At 47.7% G+C, this 25,314-nt stretch overlaps 1 protein-coding gene across 2 annotated transcripts; it reads right to left on the bottom strand.

The window, feature by feature from the left end:
* Window positions 1-1,296: 1,296 nt before the first annotated feature.
* On the bottom strand, window positions 1,297-25,314 carry FAIM (Fas apoptotic inhibitory molecule). 2 transcript variants are annotated; one of them, XM_008073475.1, is made up of 5 exons: window positions 25,258-25,314; window positions 23,162-23,294; window positions 22,274-22,502; window positions 5,801-5,850; window positions 1,297-1,732 (listed from the first exon to the last, which is right to left on the bottom strand). In XM_008073475.1, exons 1-5 carry the CDS (start codon window positions 25,299-25,301, stop codon window positions 1,580-1,582), a joined length of 609 nt encoding a protein of 202 aa, XP_008071666.1. In that variant the 5' UTR covers window positions 25,302-25,314; the 3' UTR covers window positions 1,297-1,579. The 2 variants fall into 2 exon arrangements, with proteins under 2 accessions (XP_008071666.1, XP_008071667.1); XM_008073476.2 differs by lacking the exons at window positions 1,297-1,732; window positions 5,801-5,850 and adding an exon at window positions 12,061-12,399 and having other exon boundaries at window positions 25,258-25,312.

The following is a 25,314-nucleotide window of genomic DNA, read 5'->3' as shown; positions in this document are numbered from 1 at the left end:
CTCCACCAAGATGGAATCATGCTGCACCCCGGGGTCTGCCGAGGTACGAGAGACCCCCTGCAAGCCCCAGGCTTAGCCTCTGCTAACTACGGTCAAAACATGGTGCCTACAAACAACTGCTTTTTGCTCTTGGGCATGGCATAAAATGTTGTTTGCACCAGGTGAAACAGGGCCATTAAAAGAGGCCCTTGACTCAAGAGGAACGAAAGCAGGCCGCGGCGCCCACGCCGGTGAGACCAAACCCGACGGGAATTTCACGTGCCTCCGAGAGGCCCTTCTCTCATCTCCTGAGCTTCCTGGTAGAGCCTTTGTAGGGGTTTCTGTAAAGGCAGGATGCTGACCTGCTGGTTGTGGAGCCCTCAGAACGACAGGACGCCGGAGGGAGGACGGTCAAGGCTTCGAGGCGCTCGTCCTCACTGCTCTCCGCCCTGCAGTCTCTCTTCCAGTGTTAGAACCTGGTTCTGCTCCAGAATTCTTGGAAGTGTGTTACTAGCAGGGAGACAGTGATAGAGGGCACGGTCCTAGGGTCCGAGAAGCCTGCATTTGCATTCCGCCTCTGCCACGCTGAGCACCTCGCTCCACCCGAGACACGCTGGTCTGCGGCGCCAACAAGGAGGCTGGGTGAGAAAGGAAACGTTCTATTCTGCCCTGTCCAGGACCGCAGCCACTGGCCGCACGGACTGCCGAGCCCCGGAAATGTGGCGGGTGTGCATCGCATGTAATTTCGACTCCCTTAAATAGCCGTGACTAGCCAAACTAGAGGGAGCAGGCCTGGAAAATGAAGACTTTGCCCCACACAGAGGATGGCCTGATAGTGCATGGGAAAGGCCCCACATGAGGCTCTGCGGTGAGACTGTCCAGCTGTGAAAGCCTCTCAAAGCAGCATCGGGGAAAAGCAGCCCTCGAGCGCGTCACGCGCCGGTGGCTCTGGGGAAGCACCCTGGAGGGGCCGGTTCAGGCACCAGGGCAGGACACTCGGGCTCCTTCCACTTCCAGACAGGGAGGCAGCCTGACTTGCTGAACGCAGCCTGAGGACGCACCTGGCACCCTCTGATGTCCCGTCTGCTTCTCTCCTCTTGATTTTTGTCCTCGCTTGTGCGCGACAAAACAACTGTTTTCAGAAACCCACATTTTAAATTAGACTCTTATGTGACACTATCCGACGTTTCCTTAATACATTTCCAGACAGAAAAGGTTTCAGTTAAACTAATGGTATCATTGAGACAGCTTGTCTGCGGGGCTAAAACTGCACGAAGACTTACCCATTCACAGAAACACAAATCAAGCAGCACCAAATTTATTTTAGAGTGTTTATTACAGTAAAAGCTACTGTAGCGAAACAGTGATGTTGGTCCATATCGTATTTTCCATTTGGCTTTAAAACAGCTGACATTATTTACATGATAAATCGGAACTTTGATGAGCGCACATAGTTTGTTGTTTTTTCCCCTGACCCCTGGAATCTTCGTCTCAGGTCACTAAAAATAAAACCATTGGCAGACTAAGTGTGCTGAGAGTCCACGCGGAGCACGTTTCGTTGCCACAGTGATTGCCAGCCCGGATCTCGACCCCGGGACGCTCACTGGCACGCGGCCGCCGGGACCTCCTGGCCGTCCACAACGAGGCTGTGGACGATGCCCTCCCTGCGCCTCCCGCTGCTCACGGCCTTGATGTAGCACTCGTGGGGCCCGAGGCTGAAGTGGGTCTCCGTCCCGTCATCCACGAACTCGCCCTGGACCAACGAGAGGAGAAGGGGTTGGTGTCCGGGACACGCCGCGCCCGGTCTCGGGCGTGACCGCCCCTGGGAGCGTTGCTGGGGGAGCGAAGCGACAAGCTCGCCGCAGGCTCGAGCTCGCAACGCAAAGTCTAAAGCTCCACTTCGGTTGTCACATTTCCGTTATGAAGGGAGAGTTTCTTTTCTAGGACTCCTGCAAGCCCTTGAGGATCTTGCTTCAGAGGGGAAATAAACAAATCTCATGGCCAGGTATCTATAATGTGTGCTTTCAAAGAAATAGAAATGACAAACACGACACTTATTATATACAATATAAGAACAGTCTATACACGTTATTTCATTGCCTCCCCACAACAACCCTGATGCCGTTCTATTACCCCCATTCCATGGATAAGGACATTGAGGAACACAGCAGGTTACTTATTTGCCGAAGATGGGTTGGCATGCTCTCAACCACTGAAGATATGACTCTTCGGGGTTTGAGGTGGCTTACAGCAAAATACACAGAGAACATAAAAGGAGAGGCCACTAGACCCAGACCTGCCCTGTCTGGCAGTAGCCAAGGTACTGCCATGTCAAGTGCTGTTACCGAACACTTGAAGTATGACCGGTCTGAAATGAGACAGACTGTCTACTTATAAACAGAAACTGGATTTGGAAGACTTAGGATGAAACAGAGAATGGGTAATAACTAGGCCAGGCGTGGTGGCTCTGCCTGTAATCCCAGCACTTTGGGAGGCCAAGGCAAGAGGACTGCCTGAGCCCGGGGATTCGAGACCAGCCTAGGCAACTTGGTGAGACCTCATCTCTACAATAAATCAAAAAATAAGCCAAGTGGGGTAGCAAACTCCTATAGTTCCGGCTACTTGGAAGGCTGAGGCAGAAAGATCGCCTGAGCCCAGCAGGTCGAGGCTGTGGTGGCCGTGAGCATGCCACTGCACTCCAGCCTGGGCGACAGAGTGAGATTCCAACTCAAAAAAAAAAAGAATGGACAATAACTCACTTATAACTTTTCGGATGGGTTGCATGTTAAATGATGATGTTTTTGACATATTTACCTAAGCAAAATACATTTCTGAAATTAACGTCACTTAAATTTTTTTAAATGTGGCTACTAGGAAAGTTAACATGGCATGTGAGGGTGATGCCTGTGGTTCATACTGTATTTTGTTTGAACAGCAGCGACTGCAGAGTAAAAAGATGAGAGCCAATTGATTACAGAGAAGGAGGAAGAAGAGCCTGAGAGGATAAAAATCCGGGATGTCAGGAAGCAAAGAAACACACTCAGGCTTCACCCTGGCAGCCAGAGCATAGACGGGCCCACGGTCAGCGTTGCCAAGCAAAGCAAGCACAGGCAACAGGGAGGGACGCCTGGCGGATGGCGCCTTAGGGGAGCTGCACCGACGCCCGCCCAGGCCTGGCCCTGGCTGTGTGTCCTTCTCCCCTCCCTGACACTGCGCCTTGGAGAAAGACCCGGAGGCTGGGCGAGGGCTGGGAGATGCAATCCCGGGCAACCGACATCATCCCTCCCGATGCTTTGAGAGGAAAAGGGAAAGGAGAACACGGGCGTAGCTCGTGCCGGGCGCTGCGGAAGGCGCCCACACAGAGCTGCCTGCCCGGCCCTGCAGGCGAGGCTTCCTTGCCACATGGAGGCAGCTGGGTCATGAAGGGCCGCTTTCCAAGCTTCGTGGTTTGCTGTCAGTTACTAAAAGGCAAAATGGGGGATGAACATTCTTTGTGCCTCACTTACCACCTTTTTTTTCGAGTTGGGGTCTCACTCTGTCACCTAGGCCGGAGTGCAGTGCATGATCATGGCTCACCACAGCCTCGACCTGGGCTCAGGAGATCCTTCCACCTCAACCTCCTGAGTAGCCGGGACTACAGGTGCGTGCCACTGCACCTAGCTGCAACCACATTCTTTTTTTTTTTTTTTTTTGAGTTGGAGTTTCACTCCGTCGCCCAGACTGGAATGCAGTTGTGTTGGCTGCCCTTATCTCATTGGCTCCGGGCCACCGCAGCCTCGACCTGCTGGGCTCCGGCGATCTTTCAGCCTTCCAAGTAGCTGGAACTACAAGCATATGCTACCACGGCCAGCTAATTTTTGATTTGTTGTAGAGATGAGGTCTCGCCAAGTTGCCCAGGCGGGTCTCGAACCCGCGGGCTCAGGCAGTCCACTCACCTCAGCCTCCCAAAGTGCTGGGATTACAGGCCGAGCCATGGAGCCCAGCCTGCAACCACATTCTTAACACCATAAGACAACAGTCTTTCTGTGTGTACTGGAGACTTCCTTGAGGGCGGGAGGAAACAGGATTCAAAAGTGCTGATTCTTGATCCAGAGAATTACAAGGTAGGAAACAGGGAACAGGAAGGAGGCAAGGAGAGCACAGGGCACACAGCAGGTAAGTGGTCCGTGTTCATGGGAGCTGCAGCTGCTCCAAAGGGCATTCCAGCGACTACCGAAGAGCTCGTCAAGCCTTGCTGCAGAAGAGACGTCTCTGTGACTTCTGTCGAGTCTCTTTAACCCAGGAAGTAATTCAAGCACTGAGAATCAATTTTGAGTAAGCCTAGGCTAAATTTTCCAGGACTGAGAAAAAGAAAGGCATTCATCTCTATAACTTATTTTGATTAATTTGTTTATTTGCTTTTTAGAGGTGGGGTCTCGCTACGTTGTCCAAGCTGGCCTCGAACTCCCAGTCTTAGGAAGTTTTCCTGCCTTGGCTTCCAGAGCAGCTGGGACTATTGGCACGTGCCACCATTCCCTGCTTCATCTTTGCCATTTTTTTTTTGTAGAACGGGGTTTCACAATGTTGCCCAGGCTCATCTTGAACTCCTGGCCACAAGCCATCATCCCTCCTCAGCCCCCCGAAGCGCTGGGATTACAGATGGGAGCCACTGCATCTGGCCCGTCTTTGTAACATTTAATTTCTGACTTGGGCGCTTCCTCAGAAACAAGCAGCTCCGAGGCCAGGCAGGTTCTAGGGAGTCTCCTGAATGCATACAGCCCGGCCTGCTCTCCTCCAAAGCACCCCTCCTCCCTGTCCTATAGCTACAACAAGCAAATGAGATAAGGGCAGCCAACACAACATGCAAAACGTGACCGGAGAAGAGAGCTCGTGCTCTCGCGTGTGGGTGTTCATGTCTGGAGCCAGCAAGAAAGGCAGACGCGGGGGAGAGTGCTTTCTGCCTGGCCAGCAGACCCCACGCCACATGGGAACGACCTCTGGAGACGGCGGCACTGGTCCCACACTCCCTGCTTCCCACTCTCTGCCCTACTACTTAACTTCTGCCCGAGGCTCACTCCTGTGTCCATCCCGCCCACAGCCACAGCCCTGCAAGTACCGGCAGCAGAGGCCGCCTGCACTGGCATCCGGGTGGGGCTTTCTGCATGACAGACCCAGGCAGTGGGGTGGCCCCTTTCCGTCTGCCTTGGCCCTCCTAGTCTACAAACCCCACTTGCCTTCTGGGCCTCGTGACAGTGCCCCTTCCTGTCCGTCTACCTTCATGTCATCTGCGATTGTGTGTATCGCTTCTTTCTCAAAGTCTCGCTTACAGAAAGGCACCCTCCGCTGTGGGTGTCCGTGTGAAGCTGCCTGTCCAGAGTGTGATCTGTGGGCCAGCAGTGCGGGCAGCGCCTGGCCAACACGAGGGTCTGCATTTTCACAAGACCCCGAGTGACTTCTAGGCACGTGAGGTCAAGAAGCAGGGGCACACCGGGCACCACTTAATGTGGGTGAACACAGGAGGGTGCCGGCCTCTGGGGAAGGAATGTCATGATGTGGTGATGCTTTAGGACAAAGCCTAGGCCAGGGAGGAAAAGCAGGCGGGAGGCTGGTGCCAGCTCAGAACACAAGTTCTTTCCACGCTCTCACTGCTCCAGGCACTGTCTGGGAGAGGTTTCCAGAAAGCTCAAGCCTGTCATCTCAGCACTTTGGGAGGCCGAGGCGGGAGGACTGCCTGAACCCAGGGGTTCGAAACCTTGGCTAAGGATAAAATCTCTATGTTAGGAAACACAGCGACAGTTCAGAGGTAACTTAGGCACCAAGAAAAATCAAAAGGTCAACTTACTGCTGTCTCCATTTTCTTACCATTGCACCATACATCCATAGTGTCTTTTTCTGTAAAAGTAACATAAAATTGTGCAAGTTATAATCCTACAATTTAAAGAAAAGTTAACTTTTCATGTTTATTATTTTCAGAAAAGCTTGATGCACTGGGTTTCTAAAGCCCTGTTAATATGCCAAAACGCAACACTTTTTCATGGCTTGGAAACCCTCCTAAAATTTGAGGAAACCACATTTATTCTTTGTTCACAGACAAAACCCAAACCAAAACAAGGCAGAGCAATCTTTTAAGGGAAAGTCATGGCCCCAATTCAAACTGACGAAGTCTCGCTAAACAGAACAAGCCCCGAAGGACCATCTCTGAAGAAGGCTGCCGATGGAAGGATGTGCGGAGGGACCTTCCCACCTGAAGTGTCTTAAGATGCGTGAGCAAAGGGTCCCCCCCCACATGGACCCACTGGATGACGGCACCGAGACCCTCCAGGAAAGCTGCATCAGGTTTACACAGGATGGAGAGCATGTCGGCATTACAGGTCCCGTCTCCAGTTTCCTGCTGGGTAGTGAGATAATCTCTGTTCCTTTTTATAACAGTTTCACTTTGGAGAAAAACCACTGCATTATGAGGAGGAAAACAGGCACAGCTGGGGAACTGCACAGCATGGGCTAAGGCTGCCACACACACACAAGCACACATCAGCAGCTGGGGAGTAGCCCGAGAGACGCCTGCACTGGCCGCTGAGAGAAGCCAGGAGACGAGCTCTGGTATCACGACGAAGAAGAGAAGGGAGTGTGGCCTGTGTGACACGAGGCGTGCCTGGGGGTCGTGTCAGAGGTGCCAGTCGGGACCTGACCCTGGTGGTCACCTGCTCCAGGAACACGGTCTGAAGGGAGCCTTTCCTTCCCATGCCTTGACATGGGACCCTCACTTAGTGGAGAAGAGACCCTGGGACAGGCTAGATGGGGTCCTGGAGACATGGGTGGGGCCACGCAGTGGCAGTCTCTGCAGTTCCCAGCTGCAGGGAAGCCCAGCTTGTCCCAGCATGTGACCAGAGTACACAGTGCTGAGATGACTGCAACAGTGGTGAGAGCTGGCGTTTTATGTGGCACGTGCGCCCTGACGTGTCCTCAGATTTTCCATAACCGTTTACTGGCATTCTTTGAAAAGCTTGGCTAATCCAGGAGCCATGAAAGAAAAATGGATTAAATATGACTACATAAAAGTAAAAACAAAAAAATTGCATGATTAAAAAAAATACCAAAAACCATAAACAAAGTCATACAATAAATGACAGGCTGGGAAAAAGATCTGAAACTCCCAGCACAAACATGGACTAAACGTACTTATCTGAAGACTCCCAGAAATTCAGGAGAAAGAGACCAACCACCCCAAAGAACGAGAGACGTGAACAGGCATCCTCGGGAAGGAAATGCAAAAGGGCCTGAAACATGCAGCTTCGAGAAAAGCAAATAAAGCAACCCTGAATTGCCATTTTTCACCAAGCAGAATGTAAAAAGCCCCACGAGTTTGGCAGCACACTCCACGGAGGATCTGGGGAAAGAGCCGCGGGCGGGGAGCAAAGTGGCAGAAAGTGCCACGGAGAGAAGCCAGGGGAAAGTCTGTTGACCTGAGAAGCGCCCTGACTCTTTCCCAGAGAAGTCCACTTCCCTACTTCCTGCAGCCCCTGCGAAAATGACACGTGCGCTGCGTTCCAAGACACATGAGGATGAAGCTGTCCATCTGCATGGCTTCTACAGCAGTAGATGAGAAGCAGCTCAAGAGCCCATCCACTGGGAATGAATGCAATTAATTGTTTTCCCCTTGATTAGGCCACATTCTGTCGCCCTGGCTGGAGTGCGGTGGCACAATCACAGCCACTGCAGCCTCAACCTGCTGGGCCCAGGCGATCCTTCCACCTCAGCTGGAGCCACAGGCGTGTGCCACTGCGCCTGGCTCAGTTTTTTTATTTATTGTAGAAACGAGGTCTCGCCAAGTTGCCCAGGTTGGTCTTGAACCCATGGGCTCAGACCATCCTCTTGTCTCTACCTCCCAAAGTGCCGGGATTCCAGGTGTGAGCCACCACACCCGACCAAATTAACTATTGACTATGGAAATGTACTCCTTATCTATTAAAAAGTATGAAAGAGTTCCTTATGCCCTGACATAAATGGATCTTCAGAATATACTAAGTGAATAAAGCCAGATGCTGCTATGTAATAAGGAGGCGATCTTCGTATTTGCTTGAATCTGAACAAAGAAACACCAGGAAGTGGTTATCTTCACGGGGAAGGGGCGGACAGGAACAGAGCGGGAGGGATCCTTTTGGTGCACCTTTTCACACCACTTTGATCTCTCACTCACGAGTGCATCACCCATCCAGGATGGCGCGTTAACCCAAGGGCACACCTGTCTGATACAACGTCCAGGCTGTCAGGACTCAGAAGCGGGCTCGTGCGGCGTGCTCATCGCCAAGGCCACTCCCTGCCTGCCTGTGGGCCGCCTCGGCCACATGGCCCGCTGCTAGGGACCTCACAGGCAAGTGCTCACAGGCACGTCCTGCACAAGCTCTCGGAGAGTCGGAGAGCGAGCGTGTTCAGCACAGACAGGGCGTGTGCCCAGCCTAAGACCTCCAGGGCCACCTTCCGCTCTTGACTCCCCGGCTGGGCTCAGGGGTGGTGGCCACCCGCCCTCCCCCACCCCCACGGTCCTCTCCCGTGCTGCACCTGCTTGGGCGAAAGGAAAGGCACGCGGCGCCCCAGGCCGGACCTCAGCTCCACTGGCCCTTGCAGTGCTCTTGGGCACATCACGCCACCGAACCGCCCTCTCGCTGTGGGTCAGTGGAAATGATACTCCTTTTCTTACAGGCAGGTATAAGGGTTAGCAAACATTTATGTAAAGGGCCTCGTATGGTATCTGGCACCTGATATAGGCTCCATAAATCATCATGCTTTTGTTGTTAAGCTTTTTCTGGCCGCCTAACTTTTTTTTTACCCAGAGTGCAGTGGCCGCTCCCGGCCACCGCAGCCTCGACCTGCTGGGCTCCAGCGATCCTTCTGCCTCAGCCTTCTGAGTAGCTGGAACTACAGGTGCGCGCTACCACGCCCAGCTCATTTTGATTTATTGTGGAGATGAAGTCTACGCTGCTCAGGCGGGTCTCGAACCCGTGGGCTCAGGCAGTCCACTCACCTCAGCTTCCCAAAGGCGTGGGATTACAGGCTGAGCCACCGAGCCAGCTCTAACTTTTCAATAGGAAGTTCTATAGCATTGTCACTTGAAACTGAGACACGAGAGAGCTAGAGAAAGGCTAGGTAGACAGACAGGCCCGTCTTCCCGCAACAATGTAGCAAATTCCAGCCGCTGCTCATTGTCTTAAACAAGCTCCCTGTGAGTCTCTCAACCTAGAGCTGAGGTACTCACTGCTAGGATCAAAAGGCAACCAATCTGCTCATCATGAGGCCCCTACCTCCTGCCGGTGGGTCCTTAACACAGACCAATCCGAACAGCTACAGCTCACAGCTAGTGCTAGCCAATCAGCTTGGACTTAAGGCTACAGAAGCACCAGAGTTTGGGCCCCAGCGGGTCCCCTCCCACTGTGGGATCGTCTCTGTCCTCTCAATAAATTCTGCTTTCTCGCTTTCCGGCTGTCCGTGTCCCTCATTCTTCCTGGGCACGAGACGAGAACCCCCAACCCGAAGAGCTGCAGAAGATCATTGGAATCAAAGCGCCGTGCACCCCAGAGGCTGATCCGCCAGCCAGTGGAGCCAGCTGAGCCAGGAGAGCTGCCAGAGGAAGGCGAGACTCGGAAGCTGAGACGCCAGAGGGCTGTGTCTGCCAGCCCACTGAAGCAGCAACACTCTCAGGGCTGGGCTTGCCTGCCCATTAGCGTCGACACTTCTGGGGCGAGGCTTACCAGCCCCTCGACGACTCTCTCTGGGACGTGGCCGTCCCACTGGGCCGACACTCTTGAGGCCCAGGCTGACCTGAAAAATCCGCATCAGAACTTGCCCCATAATATGCATAAGAGGCTTTTACCACCAGACACTAGGCCAGCCCATTCTTCGCCCATGAGAAATCATAACCACCACAAGAGATATTTCCGAAGAATCCGCTGCATGAGAAACACTGCTTAGTATTTTATATGCATTAGATCAACTAAATCTCACCTCTACACAACGCTCTGAGGGAGATCCTATTATTATTCCCATTTTATGGGTGAGGAAACCAAGGCTCAGAGGCTAAGGAATCTGCCCGCCACACAGCTCTCACCCTGGAGCCGTGCTCTTCATGACGACTCTGCACGCAGAGGTCTGAGTCACAAGAGGGCAGACAGATCTGGGAAGCCGAAGCCCCAGCAGTCGGATGCTCCCGGCAGTTTTGCCTTTACCTCAGTGAACAACCCTGGTCTCGTCCCTTCCAGACAAGTAGCAAAAGGGACACGTTTGGGCTGAACTTGGTCTCTCCCTTCCAGACGCATGCGGACAGAGAAGAGGCAGACAAATAGAGAGAAAAAGAGAAGAGCAGAGAGAAAAATGTTGATCTGAAGGCCTGAGAGAATTCGCAAGTGGACAGGCAGGCCCCTAGGCAATTGAAAGAGAACTAACAATCTGCTAGGCATAGTTCAGGTAGTCTCTTCCATTTCTCTTTCTCCTGTGAAAAGTAGATGCCAATTTCATTACAATGTTGGCAAAGTAGCTGATTAAGCATCCCAAATTATTATCTTTATTTTTTTGTAGAGACAGGGTCTCGCTATGTCACCTGGCTCCAGGCTTTCCTGATCGACTTTCTTTGTGCTTGTTGAAAGCAGACATACGATTTTTCTCTGCCCACTCTCTCGGGTCTTTGAGCATCTTTGCCCATGTTCTCTGTTGCTTGGAATTCTTCACGACAGCATTCCCGGGAGGCTGCTGCCCTCCAGCCCAGCCTGGGGCTCCGAGAGTGGCCACCCTGGGCTTCCTCCGTGGGGCACCTCTGTTCCTCCAGGGACTGGGCCCTGCAGCGCCCCCTTTCGCCGCTGTTCCCTGGATACGGCCTGGCATGGTTTCCTGACACAGGGCATCTAGCAAAGAGGCCTGACCCTCATGCCAAGTGGATATTTTTACTAAGCATAGAGTGTTAATTTCAAAATCCTTTTCCCTCGGAATTGTTGAAAGCCTTTCTCCAGTAGCTTCTATTCTCTGCTGTTTTAAATGAGGAGTTTTGTGCCAGTCTGAATCTCATTTTTTTCTTCCTGGCAGCTTTTCCGACCTTGTCTTAGCCTTTATTTTGCCAAATTTCACAGTGATGTAGTTAGGAATGTAGTGATTCAATCTACAGTAAAGTTTTAGAACCACTGGGTTTCACTACTTGCTAATGGAAATTTTATTTCCAAAAGGATTAAAGTTAACATCAACATACTTGCACATATGGGGCTTTAACAGATGGTGAAACCATGCCTTTACAATGATTTTATGGCCAGGCATGGTGGCTCACGCCTGAAATCCCAACACTTTGGGAGGCTGAGGGGGGAAGATCGCTTGAAGCCAGGAGTTTGAGGCTACAGTCAGCTATGATCACACCACTGCAGTAGCCTGGACGACAGGGTGGGACCCTGACTCTAAACAAAACAAAACAAAAAGACAGGCAACCCATCTAAAAAAAAAAAAAAAGGCCATATCGTGGTCAGGCACCTTGGCTTCATGCTTGTAACCCAGCGCTTTGGGAGGCTGAGGAGGGAGGACTGCTTGAGGCCGGGAGTTGGACCAGCCCGTTCAAGATCCCCTCTCTACCACAAACACAAAAGTCAGCCAGGCCGGATGCTGTGGCTCAGGCCTGTAATCCCAGCGCTCTGGGAAGCCGAAGCAGCAGGATTGCTTGAGTCTGGGAATCTGAGACCAGCCTGGGCGACATCGCAAGACAAGAAAATAAAACATTAGCCGGTTGTGGGGGTACATGCTGGTAGTCCCAGCTGCTCAGGAGGCTGAGGAAGGAAGAGCCCTTGGAAGAGCCCTTGAGCCCAGGAACTCTAGGCTCCCGTGAACTGTGCTAGCTGCACTCCAGCCTAGATGACAGAGCAAGACCCTGTCTGAAAAAACAAAAAGGCCTGGAAAAACAAAACTGTGATCGTCCATCATGAAGCAAACTAAAATGGAGTATGCTTTTGAGCAATCTATAGATTCCCAAATGGAAAACCCACTTGACTTTGACCCTAAAAGCAACTTCCTTTTAGTGGCACAGGGGGTATGACAATAAAACGGAAAAAGGGTAATCACAGCCCACTATGTAAAAAATACTTGGATAATCACAGCATGTTATTTATTGGTCTTAAATTTTAGAATCAACCTAAGTTTTACACAATTAGGTAAGAATGCAGACTACTTAACTGTGGCTATAGAATGAAATATAGACAATGACCACCTTGACGACATACAAGAAAAGGCAGAGGAGACAGGAGTCGAGTGGAGGTAGAAGCCGGAGGGGATGGGGGGAGACTGCCGAGTCTCACACAGCGGGGGATGAAATCATCTTACAAGACGATGACGCTGCAGCACTCTGGGCGGCCAAGGTGGGAGGATCGCCTGAGCCCAGGAGTTTGACACCAGCCTGGGCAACATAATGACACCTCGTCCCTACAAATAAAATAACAACAAAAAATTTTAAAGTTTCAAAAACAGGTGATGAGGAAGACGGTATGAATAGCAGCAGCAGCACGGTTTTTGGTTTCCTCGCATTCTCCCCATTAAGAGCAACAGGACAGCAACACCGAACCCCAGGCCCTCGCCAGCATCTATCTCACAGACTCCAAAGTACCCCCAGGTGGGGACCATGGGCAACTCCCAGACCCACGTGGTCGCAGCCCCATGCAGAGGGAAGCAGGGGACACAACCGGGCCTCTGACAGCTGGAGAATCCCAGCAGGTGTTCTCAGTCCTTCCTGGAAAGTGAAGCCCAGCTGAAGCCAGAAGACGCTCGGCACATTCTGACGGTGGATGCTGTGAAAAAGGCATGGAGGGGTCTGAGCAGGGCAGAGCAGTCTCGGCCCCATCAACCCCCAAACCAACCAGCCTTGGCACCCATCGAGCACAGAACTCCACCCTGAGAAGAAACATCCAGCAAGAGCGACCATGACACATCGGCAGGGACAGCTCTAAGGAAAGAGGAGACCTAGGGGAAGTGTGGGGAGAGTGCGCTCCTATGGCACTCTCCAAAACCCGCAGAAAGAGATCCAAAGCTGCGCTCCCATGGGATCCAGGACAGTCGCCTGGTGGCCCCCACCTGCACCTCTCGGCAGACCAAGGAAAGCCCCAGGGCCGGTGGCCCTGGCAGGTGTGCAGGCTGAGACAGGGACACACCCACCTCCCACAGAGGACTCTTGGACCTGCGGGGAGCAGGAGGAAAGAGGGGGCTTGTCAGCCTGGAGCCAGGAGGCCCACCCCCCAGGTGCCAGGGTCCTGTGGAACTGCAGTCCTGCTTTAACATAAGGATTGAGTCCTAGACGGCGGTCTGCCATGGCTCCCCTCCTCCAGTCCCACGAGGAAGGGTCAGGACCAGCACAGCGGCTGCTGCCAGAGCCCACGTACAGCAGGGAGCCCGTCCAAGTCTGAATGCGATCTCTGAGAGCTCTACCTGGCGGGCAGCGCTCAGCGGTCAGCCCCCAGGCTGGGAAAGGTCACCTAGGTTTCACTTGTCCCAAGGGCAGGTCCCACCTAGGGTGCCGGTCTGGGGCAAGCTTTGGCAGATTCTGCTGCTTTGGAGTTCTGAAGGCAGATCAGCCTTAGGTGGGGAAGGGGGAGTTGGGGGAAGCATATGTGGTTCCTATCTTTGGGGTGAGTGCTTCTAGGCAACAGGGCGTACCACCATTCTAGCAGTGCTGCTACAGTGGCCAGGGGTTCCTTCCTCACTCCAGATACCCACAGAGAGCTGCAGCTGGGTATCAGAATGCAGTTCAGCCCAGGGGGTAAACTGCACCGAAAGTCATTCTGAGTTCTGAGCACCGTCTAGCAAGAGGCAGAGCTGGGGGTGGGACAAAGTCCCTGTGGTTCTGGCAGTCTCCTTCTTCCGGCGGGAATGCATCTGTGCAGCAGAAAAGGCCCCAAGGCCGCGAGACCCAGAAGAAGGAGCAGGACCCACTGTGGTTGGGTCCTCACATTCTACCACCCCAGGGGAACGAGGAGCTCACAACAGCAGAGCACCTGTGGGATTTGTTTAAAAACCCCAAAAATAGGGATCCCACAAAGGTCACCCCAACAGTAGCAACTGTGTTTAACTAAAAAACAACAAAACAAAAAATAATAACAAAAAGAGAAAAGATAAGCCGCAAAACGTTAAAAAACAACAGCAACTACAAAGCAAAGCAGCCTCTCAAGAGCATTATGGTAGGGATAAACCCTCACATACCAGTAATTGAATGTGAGTGAACTGAACACACCACTCAAAAGCCAAACAGTAGCAAACTGGATAAGGAAACATCACCCAACATTCTGCTGCCTCCATGAAACCCATCTCACTGCAAAGGACACTGACAGGCTCAAAGCAAAAGACTGGAGAAAGATCTTCGATGAAAGTGGAAACCCATCTCACTGCAAAGGACACTGACAGGCTCAAAGCAAAAGACTGGAGAAAGATCTTCGATGAAAGTGGAAAACAAAAAAGAGCAAGGGTAGCTATTCTTTCAGACAAACACACTGTTCTTACATCAGACAAAACAGACTTAAAAAGGACACAGAAGGACACTACACAATGATAAAAGGCTCTATCCACCAGCAAGAAATATCTATCTTAAATATATATGCATTCAACACAGCAGCACCCAGATGGATACAACTGCTAGTTAAACTAAGAGAGGACAGAGACACTCATACAATCATAGTGGGAGACTTTAATACTCTGCTTACAGCCCTAGAAAGATTATTGGCAAAAAATTAACAAGGAAATCCAGAACCTTAACTCAACAGTTAACCAGTTGGACCTAATAGACATCTATGGAACACTTCACCCAACAATCAGAGTATACATTCTACTCATCAGCACAAGGAATATACTCTAAAGACTGATCACATTCTCAGGCATAAATCAAGCATGAACAAATTTCAAAAGGACGAATTAATTCCAAGCATCTTCTTGGGCCACAATGGAATAAAACTAAGTATCACTGCCAACAGAAATTTCCCATAAGACACAAATACATGGAAATTAAACCACATGCTTCTGAATGACTTTGGGGTTAACACAGAAATCAAGGTCGAAATAAAAAGATTCCTGGAAACAAATGAAAACAAAGATGCAACATGTGGGATAGCATCAAAACAGTACTGAGAGGGGAGTTTAGAGCATTACATGCACATATCAAGAAAACAGAGGGATCTCAAATAAATAGCCTAATGTCACACCTAAAGTAGTTGGAAAGGCAAAAACAATTAAATCCTACATTTAGCAGAAAAATTCAAACTGCTAAAATAAAGTCATAATTGAACAAAATAGAAGTCAAAAAAGCACAGAAAAGATCAACAGGACAAAAAGCTGGTTCTTTGAAAGGATAAATAAGATTGACAGACCCCTGGTCAGATTAGCCAAAAAGAAAAGAGAGAGAAGTTGGAATAAACACAATTAGAAATGAAAAAGGCAGTGTCACAACTCACCTTGAAGAAATTCAAAAGATTATCAGAGATAACTATGAACATCTGTATGCAAATAAACCAGAAAATCTAGAAGTGGATGAATTCCTGGCATCACACAACCTCCCAAGGTTGAAACAGGAAGAAATTGAACCCCTAAATAGACCAATAACAATCCAAGAAATTGACTCAGTGATAAGAAACTTCCCCACCAAGATAAATTCTACAAGACATATAAGGAAGAGCTGATACTAGACCTTCTGAAGGTGTTCCAGGTGATTGAGAAGGAAGGGATTCTCCTTAGCTTATTCTATGAAGTTAATATTATCCTGATACCCGGAATTGGCAAAGACCCAACAAGGAAAGAGAACTCTAGGCCAATTTCCTTAATGAACATAGATGCAAAAATCTTCAACAAAATTCTAGCAAATTGTATATAACAACACATCTCAAGAATCCTCCATCGTGACAAGGGGGGCTTCATTCCTGGGATGCAGGGCTGGTTCAACATTCTTAAGTCTATAAACGTAATTCATGAATTAACAGGCGTAAAACCAAGAACCACACGATTATCTCATCAGACGCAGAAAAAGCATTCAGTAACATCCAGCATCCCTCCCTGAAAAAACCAGCGACTACCTAGGCCTCAAAGGAACATTCCTAAAAACAATAAGAACCATCTATAACAAACCTGCCACCAACATAAAGCTTACAGGGCCGAAGCTGAAAGCATTCCTTCCCCTTAAGAAGTGGAACAAGACAAGGATGCCCACTCGCTTACTTCCTCTTTAAAACGGTGCTGCAAGTCCAAGCCAGAGAAACCAGGCAGGAGAAAGAGATCGGGGGTACACAAATAGGAAAAGAGGAAGTTAAGTTCCCCTTCTTTGTGGATGATATGAGTCCATACCTAGAAAACTCTAGAGAGTTTCCTTGCACTGACAAATGACTTCAGTAAAGTCTCAAGACACACAATCGGTGCACAAAAGACAGTTGCATTTCTATACACCAACAACAAATAGGTTGAGAACCAAATAAAAAACACAATCCCATTCACAAGAGCCACACCAAAAATAATGACATCCACCTAACCAAAGAAGTGAAAGACCTTTACAATAAGAACTACAAAACACTGCTCAAAGAAATCAAGGATGACACAAACAAATAGAAAAACATCCCATGCTCATGGACTGGAAGAATCAATGTTGTCAAGATATCCATCCTACCCAAGGCAATCTACATATTCAGTGCACTATCCATCAAATTACCAACATCATTTTTCACAGACATGGAAAGGACAATTCAGAAATTCAGATGGAAGCAAAAATAGAGCCTGAATAGCTAAATAAATCCTCAGCAAAATGAACAAAGCTGGAGGCATCACACTTCCAGACTTTAAACTTTATTACAAGGTTACAGTAACAAAGACAGCATGGTATTGGTACAAAAATAAACACCAGAGCAATGGAAACGGACAGAGAATCCAGAAATAAAACCATGGTCCTCTAACCAACTCTTTAACAAAGCCACCAAAAACAAACATTGGTGAAAGGAAACTATATTTAGCAAATGGAACCAGGAAGACCTGCTAACCAAATGCAGAAGGATGAAACTGGACCCCTACCTATCACCATATACAAAAATTAACTCAAGATGAATCAAGGACTTAGATGTAAAACCTCAAATTATAAAAATCTTAGAAGAAAACTTAGAGGACACCCTCCTGGACATCAGAGTAGGCAATGAATTCATGGCCAAATTCTCAAAAGCAAATGCAACAAAAGCTAAGATTGACAGGTGGGACCTTATCAAATTGAAACGTTTTTGCACAGCAAAAGAAACCATCAAGAGAGTAAAGAGACAACTCACGGAACGGGAAAAAATATTTGCAGATTATGCATCTGACAAAAGCCTAACCTCCAGGATCTACAAGGAACTCAAATGAATTGACAGGAAAAACACAAAAAACACCATTAAAAAGTGGGCAAAGGACATGAACAGGCACCTCTCAAACATTCAAGCAGCCAACAAACATGAAAAAATGCTCAGTCTAGCTGGGCTCGGTGGCTTAGCCTGTAATCCCGCGCCTTTGGGAGACTGAGGTGAGTGGATTGCCTGAGCCCTCGGGTTCGAGACCCGCCTGGGCAACTTGGCGAGCCCTCATCTCTACAATAAATCAAAAGTGAGCCGGGCGTGGTAGCGCGCGCCTGTAGTTCCAGCTACTTGAAAGGCTGAGGCGGAAGAATCACTGGAGCCCAGCAGGTCGAGGCTGCGGTGGCCAGGAGCAGCCACTGCACTCCAGTCTGGGCGACAGAGTGAGACTCCAACTCAAAAAAAAGTCAAAAAACAACTGCTACTGGCATAGGTGTGGAGAAAAGAGAATGCTTCCACACTACTAGTAGGAATGTAAGCTAGTTGTGGAAAGCAGTGTGGTGATTTTTCAGAGGACTAAAAATTGAACTATCATATGATCCAGCAACCCCACTTCTGGGAATATCCCCAGAGGAACATAAATAGCTCTACCAAGAAGACAACTACACACATATGTTCATTGCAGTACTATTCACATGAGCAAAAACATAGAACAGACCCAGCCAACCACTGGAAATGGACTGGATAAAGAAAATATGGTACATATGCATGAAGGAATATTACACAGAAGAACAAAATCATGGCCATCGTGGCAACATGGATGAAGCTGGAGACCATCGAACTAAGTAAGCTATCAGGTAACTGAATCCTGCTTGTTCTCACTGGTAAGTGAACCCCGGTCACTGGTCACATGGGCACAAGGGTGAGACTGGCAGACACCAGACACTGCTGGGGAGGGAGGAAAGGGTGATGGGGGGCCATGGCAGCATCCTGGGTACTTGGTCCATGATCAGTGGGAAAGAGGGCCAGCTACAAGTCTAAACCTCACCTGCATGCAACTCACTTATGTAGTGTGTGTGCGTGTGTGTGTATGTCTGTGTGCGTGTGTGTCACATGCCGGTCTACAAATTCAGGAAAACCAATTTCATATAAAAGTGAGCAAAGAAGAGCACTGAGCCCTAATTCTATTTTTAAAATAATAAAAAAGAATACACTATCATCACCAGAGATGATAAAAGCATCAGAAAAACATGCCTACCAAAAGATAAAGAGCATAATACACTACTCAAAATAAGCTACAGAAATTAAGACAATCATGAAAGACATGAAAGGAAATCACAATAAGAATTAGAAAAACTCGAGAAGTGTAGTAATAGAACTCAGTAAAGAATCAGAAATAAAAATAAAAATTCAGAAATGAAGACTAAACTAAAAGGAACACAAAGCAAATAAACACAACAATTAATTCCTTAAGGGATATAGATGATGAAAAGAGAAAAATTTTTTTAATGAAAAAGAAATAAAGATAAAAAGACAAACCACCAACTGGAGGAGAATAATTGTAAAATACTTTTGGACAAAGAGGTCTGTAATCTAAAATATATAGAGAACCTGAAGACTCAAGGATAAGAAAACAAGCAACCACATTTAAAAATGATCAGAAGGTCTGCACAAATAAATCCTTCCATAGAAGATGTATAAATAGCAAACATGCATGTGAAAAGATGTCAACACCATGTATTATTAGAGAACGGCAAATTGAAACAAATTATCTTAGCTATCACTGCACACCTTTTAGAATGGCTCAAATTCAGAACAGAGACAACACCAAGTGCTGGTGAGGAGGCAGAGCAGAGGGAACCCTCCGTCATTGCGGGTGGAAATGCAAAATAGCACAGCCACTGTGGAGCTGGGTAGCTTCTCGGAAACCTGACACAGTCTTGCCACGTTACACAGCAATCAAGGTCCTAGGTATTTACCCTGATGATCTGTAAAACGTTCGCCTAAAGACCCGGACGTGAATGTCTATGACAGGTTTCTTGATAACTGCCAAAAGTGAGATCTAACCAAGATGTCCTTCGGTAGGTGAACGGTTAAACAAACTGGGGCACATCCATACAATGAAATGTTACTCAGAGCCGGCTCGGGGCTCAGCCTGTCATCCCACGCCTGGGGAGGCTGAGTGAGTGGATGGCCTGTTCGAGACCCGTCCGGGCAACTTGGCGAGACCTCATCTCTACAATAAATCAAAACTCAGCCGGGTGTGGTAGCGCGCGCCTGTAATTCTGGCTGCTCGGAAGGCTGAGGCGGAAGGATCGCCGGAGCCCGCGGGGTCGAGGCTGCGGTGGCCGGGAGTGGACGCTGCACTCCAGTCTGGGCGACGGAGTGAAACTCCAACTCCAAAAAGATAAAAATAAGTAAGATACTTAAGGAAAAAATGTGAATCAAGAATGTTGTATCTGGCCAAATGGACTTTCACGTACAAAAGACACAGACAAATGTCATCCATAGGCAAGAGCTCCAGGAATACTGTTCCATGAGTCCTTCCTAAGGAATGTAATGGAGAACAATCGGATAACCCAAAGACCAGGGAGAAGCAGTGTCAGGACTTGAGAGCAATGCATAAGCATTCACCTATAGATCTAAGTGCAGGGTGGGGAGAGACCGTGTGTCCAGGCTGTATATGCCCTGTCACTGCAGCTGAAGGAGGACTGCAGAGAGAGTTGACAGGTTTTGATAATAAAATCAGTGCTGGCAATGCAGTGCTGGTCACCACGATGCTGCGGGTGTAGTGGGGCACGAAGCAGGTGAGCGATGATGTGATGCCCTAACTACATCGTCCTCCAACCCTGAGGGTTCTCGGCATGGAGAAAAGGAGCCACGGACTCTAGATGAGGTTAAGGGAAAGCCTGTCTGTATTCCTGAATTTGAATGACAAGGATCAGTGTAAACTCACATTTCATCTAAAAGATTTCTTTCTCCCTCCCTTTCTCTATCAATTCATTCATGTGTGTAATTTTCTTGCCCCATCCACTGAAAACCTGGAAACAATTAGCATATGACCCGATTAATGCTTTTTTTTTTCTCTTGAATTAGGGTCTCACTCTGTCACCAGGCCAGAATGTAGTGGCACAATTACGGCTCACTGCAGTCTTGACCTCCTGGGCTCAGGGGATCCTTCCACATCAGCCTCCCCAGTTGCTGAAACTACAGGCACGCCACCATACCTGGCTAATTTTTTAAATTTTTTTTTTTTTTTTGTAGAGACAAGTTCTTGCTATGTTTCCTAGGCAGTTCTGGGTTCAAGCAGTCCTCTTGTCCAGGCTTCTCAAAGTGCTGGGATTACGCACGAGCCACTGTGCCCGGCCAGATTATGCTCCTGAAATACCATTTTCCTCTAACAGAAACCAGGGCTTCTTGGGAGAAATGATGAGTCCACAGCTGGGCAGAAAATATTCAAAAGGAGCCTGGAACACCCTGTCATCCAAACAGCAAGGAAGGCATCGAGCCTACAGACGGTGTGTCGAAGGATTCGGGAGCCAGTCTAAGGAGCCCCTTGCCAGCCAAACGTGGGACAGTGTGAGCGCCAGAGTAACTGCAGGTACTGAACATATCAAAATGTTCGCACCCGAGGGTTAACAGTGATTTTTAAAAGCCTAAATGATCACCTTTAGAGGAAGAAAAGGAGGCCGGTCAGTATTTTTAAAGCTAGTGAATAAAGGGAAAAATCAGCAGGCATCCTGCATTTCCTATACAAAATGAACCACAAAGTGACTGAATCGTAGGTGACGGCTCATAAGCTTCTAATGATAGAAGCTTCTTGCAAATAAACAAGGAATGACGGAACAGGAATCTCACCAGTTGGCAACAACTCATTAACAGATCCAGGCACTAAGCATTAATGTTGCCAACATAAAAAAAAAAAAGAAAGAAAAAGAAAAAAGGGACAAACATCATGTTCTTCCTGATGCAGTAAAATATAAGTGGTCCTGTTGGGGGAAAAAAATTAAGCCTTAATTTGATTAATTCCTCAGAGTCAACCACCAAGAGTTAACCAGGTATGGTGGCGTGCCTGTAGTTCCAGCAACTGGGGAGGCTGATGTGGAAGGATCCCCTGAGCCCAGGAGGTCAAGACTGCAGGAAACAGAAAGGACAGAGGACCAGCACAGTGACACAATCAGCACAATTCAGATCACAGGAAACTCTTCCAGAGTTTGATCCAGTTTCTTCAATAACTAAGCTATACAGGAGCTTAGTATAGCTCAATTGATCCAGTTTCTTCAATAACTAAGCTATACAGGAGATTTCTGTTTTTATTTTTTTAATTATTTGCATGTATTACCGATATACATTTTTTATTGAAAAATAAAATGGTATTTGCTGGCATCCAACTAGACTGTGGACTCTTTAAAGGCATGGACAAGGTCTCTTCATCTATGTATCCTCAGTCCTTGTCACACTGACGGGCAATTTGTAGGTATTCAATCAACATTCTCTAAATAAATGAGTCAATGAAATGACCAAAACAGTCTTAACTTAGTGACAAGAGATGCAGGAAATACTAGGGATAACTTGAAAAGAAGTCACTTTTAAAAATGGCTACTCTTATACAGACTTTGACGCTGATGGCTTTGATCGAATGCGGTCCTAAATCTATTGCTACCTAGAGAAAAATGTCTTTTACTAATACATCTTCGATTTCCCACCACCTTTAAGATATACTTATAAAGAGAAATGCCGAATAATAACAAAGTCTGTAGCGATATTACTTTTTTTTAAACCTAAGCGTATACTCCTCAGTTTCATCACTATAAAACCTGGCTCTGAGATTTCTTACATATAAAACAAGCAGGTAAGATGACTGCCTCACACGCACAGGACACATGGGAAACAGACCTGCATTTACAGGTAGGACCTCCGTCTCCTACTCAAATTCCATAAAAGGTCTAGACAGTCAGAGGAACCAATCAAGCAGCCATCATCAAAAAACTGTGAGTTCTATGGAAGCAGCACCAACTTACCCAGAACAACTCGGAAGTCCTGACCATCCATCTGTAACATCCAAGTATTAGTGGTTTTCGACCTGTTCTCCATATACTTCTTGAGACTCTTCCCATTGATCTCCAGAGTATATTCATAAGCGAAACCACTGACAGCATCTATATTTATGGTCGCTTTAGTCTTTGCAGCTCCAACGTAGAAGGTTTCTTTGCCCACTAATTTGAACATCCATTCTTTTCTTATCTCTTCCTAGGTAATAAAATTCAAACGTTTAAAATACACTATGGAAGAGACACGAATATTTAATTTTAGAAATGTTAAATGAACAAAGACAATGCTATTTACATATGATTATATGAATTCATGATGCCAAGGTTTTAGAAAATAAGGTCATTTTAAGTTTAAATATTAGATGTCATATTCTATGGGTTATATAACTATTATTAGTTTGCACAGCAAAATTATACAGGCCAAAAACAAGAAAATAACTACTACAAAGAAAAAGCCCTGAATTTGGCCAGGCTAGGTGGCTCAGCCTGTAATCCCAGCAATTTGGGAGGCCGAGGCGAGTGGGCTGCCTGAGCCCATGGGTTTGAGACCACCCCGGGCAACTTGGTGAGATCTTGTCTCTACAATTAAAAAAAAAAAATTAGCTGGGCACGGTAGCGCGCACTGTCATTCCAGCGACTTGGAAGGCTGAGGTGGAAGGATTGCCGGGGCCCAGCAGGCGAAGGCTAGGGTAGCTGTGAGTGTGCCACTGCTCTCCAGCCTGGGCAGAGTGAGACTCCAACTCCAACTCCAAAAAAAAAAGAAAAAAAGAAAAAGCCCTGAATTCACATATGAAGAGGCTACATTAACAAAATCAGCTTTCTCTGTATACCATATTTTAAGAGTAAGTTTTTTCCTACCTTTTCATCTACATATACTACTCGTTTGCCTGATGTGGTCCCATGTTCAAATTTAATCTTGTGGACTCCATCACTTAAAGCAACGTCCCAAACAGCTACGAGATCTGCCATTTTTTCCAGGCTATAAGGAGGGCTAAAGGAATAAAATAAAACAATTACAATGGGACAAACAGTAATGAAATGACCGATTAATCCTTCCAAGATGGGAATATCAGGTTATTAAAACTCCTAAAATGTCAAACTACTACAGCGATATTACCTAGACTCCGACTTACTTGCATGTAGCTACTTTCTCCCTCTTCTTCACTCTTCCTGTTCAGGTACCATAAACAGGCATACAGTCCGATTAGTTCTAAAAAAAGCCACCTCAACGGTAATAGGATTAAGACTCCATCAGTTTATCCTGGATGGCATTCCAGGCCAGGCAACAGTCCAGCACATGGAAAGGTCAGCAAACAGCCCTTCCTCTTCCCCGACCCCCCCCACCCCGCTTAAAAGCCAGAGGATTTGATCTATCTTTTTCAGATCTCATCACTCCAAAATAAGAACTCTCTAAACCCTCCACACTTAAATGATGAGGGATTTGTTTTAACAAAAAGGGTTCTAATTTATCATACTAAGGCTGGGGGGAAAAAGCAGTCATGGAAGAAATGTCCCAAAACAGAGATGAAAATGATTTTTAAATGTCATAAAAAATAATAATTCTTGACATTACTACAGAAAATCTTATTTATTTATATTTACTTATTTATTTATTTGAGTTAGAGTTTCACTCTGTCACCCAGACTGGAGTGCAGTGACCGCTCCTGGCCACCACAGCCTGGACCTGCTGGGCCCTAGTGATCCTTCCGCCTCAGCCTTCCAAGTAGCTGGAATTACAGGCACGCACTACCACCCCCAGCTAATTTTTGATTTATTGTAGAGATGAGGTCTTGCCAAGTTGCCCAGGCGGGTCTCGAACCCATGGGTTCAGGCAATCCACTCACCTCGGCCTCCCAAAGCGATTACAGACTGAGCCACCGAGCCTGGTCAGAAAACCTTATTTAAAGAAGTTAAAGATTCTGGTTTGTCAAAAATTTCTGGCACAATTTAAACATTTTAATACTAATCTTTTTTTTTTTGAGTTGGAGTCTCACTCGGTCGCCCAGACTGGAGTGCAGTTGGCTGCTCCTGGCCACCGCATCCTCGACCTGCTGGGCTCCGGCGATCCTTCCGCCTCAGCCGTCCGAGTTGCCGGAATTACAGGTGCACACTACCACGCCCAGCTGATTTTTTGATTAATTATAGAGATGAGGTCTTGCTGCCCAGGCGGGTCTCAAACCCATGGTCTCAGGCAATCCACTCACCTCAGCCTCCCAAAGGCGCGGGATTACAGGCTGAGCCACCGAGCCCGGTTTAATACTAATATTTTTATATAAAATATATATTTCCTATGTGAATGGCATGTATGACATATGATACACATGCAACATTTAACTAGCATTTTGATATTGACATATCTTTTTAGGTTTAGGAGAAGTAATATTTACTGCAGTAATAATGGTCATAGCTAACAGCTATTAAGTGCTTACTGTGTGCCAGTCACTATTTTAAAAGCTTTAAATATATAAACTCATGGAATCACCATGAGCTAGAGGGTACTGTCAATATCCTTATTTTACAGATGAGGCCCAGAGAGGCAAAGGGTATGCCAAAGGTCAAAATGACAGAGATGGGACTTAGACCTGGGACTCCGGCTCCAGCCTCTTCTCCTAACTACATCTTCCTTTGTTTACCCTGATCTCCTTTGTATCCTCCAAATCAGAGATGGCAAATGGATTTTCTGTGATTCTGAAGGTGTTTCCAAGAACCCTGTGCTGAGAGGAGTTAGGGGACCTCATAGCGAGGTTCTGCAGAGAAGGATGCCACGTTGCTGGCTGCCACCTCCATGCCAGGTATTCACCACCCCTGCTCGATCATGAAAAAGCAGAACCTTGCATTCTGCAGTTTTACTAATGTGCTTTTACTGAACTAGCCAGGATACATAACTTTTCTGAATGAACATAGCAATCCTGAAAACGTCAAGGGCTAGTTCTATTGCAACGAAAGACATTTACCTTTCATCATCTTCAAAGATAGGACTGTCATCTCCAGATGCCATGGTTGGCAAAACA

This window comes from Carlito syrichta, unplaced genomic scaffold (genome assembly GCF_000164805.1).
Source record: "Carlito syrichta isolate Samal-C Ts95f unplaced genomic scaffold, Tarsius_syrichta-2.0.1 Scaffold315852, whole genome shotgun sequence".
Lineage (NCBI taxonomy): Eukaryota > Metazoa > Chordata > Mammalia > Primates > Tarsiidae > Carlito > Carlito syrichta.
This window is presented reverse-complemented; position numbering and strand designations above follow the sequence as displayed.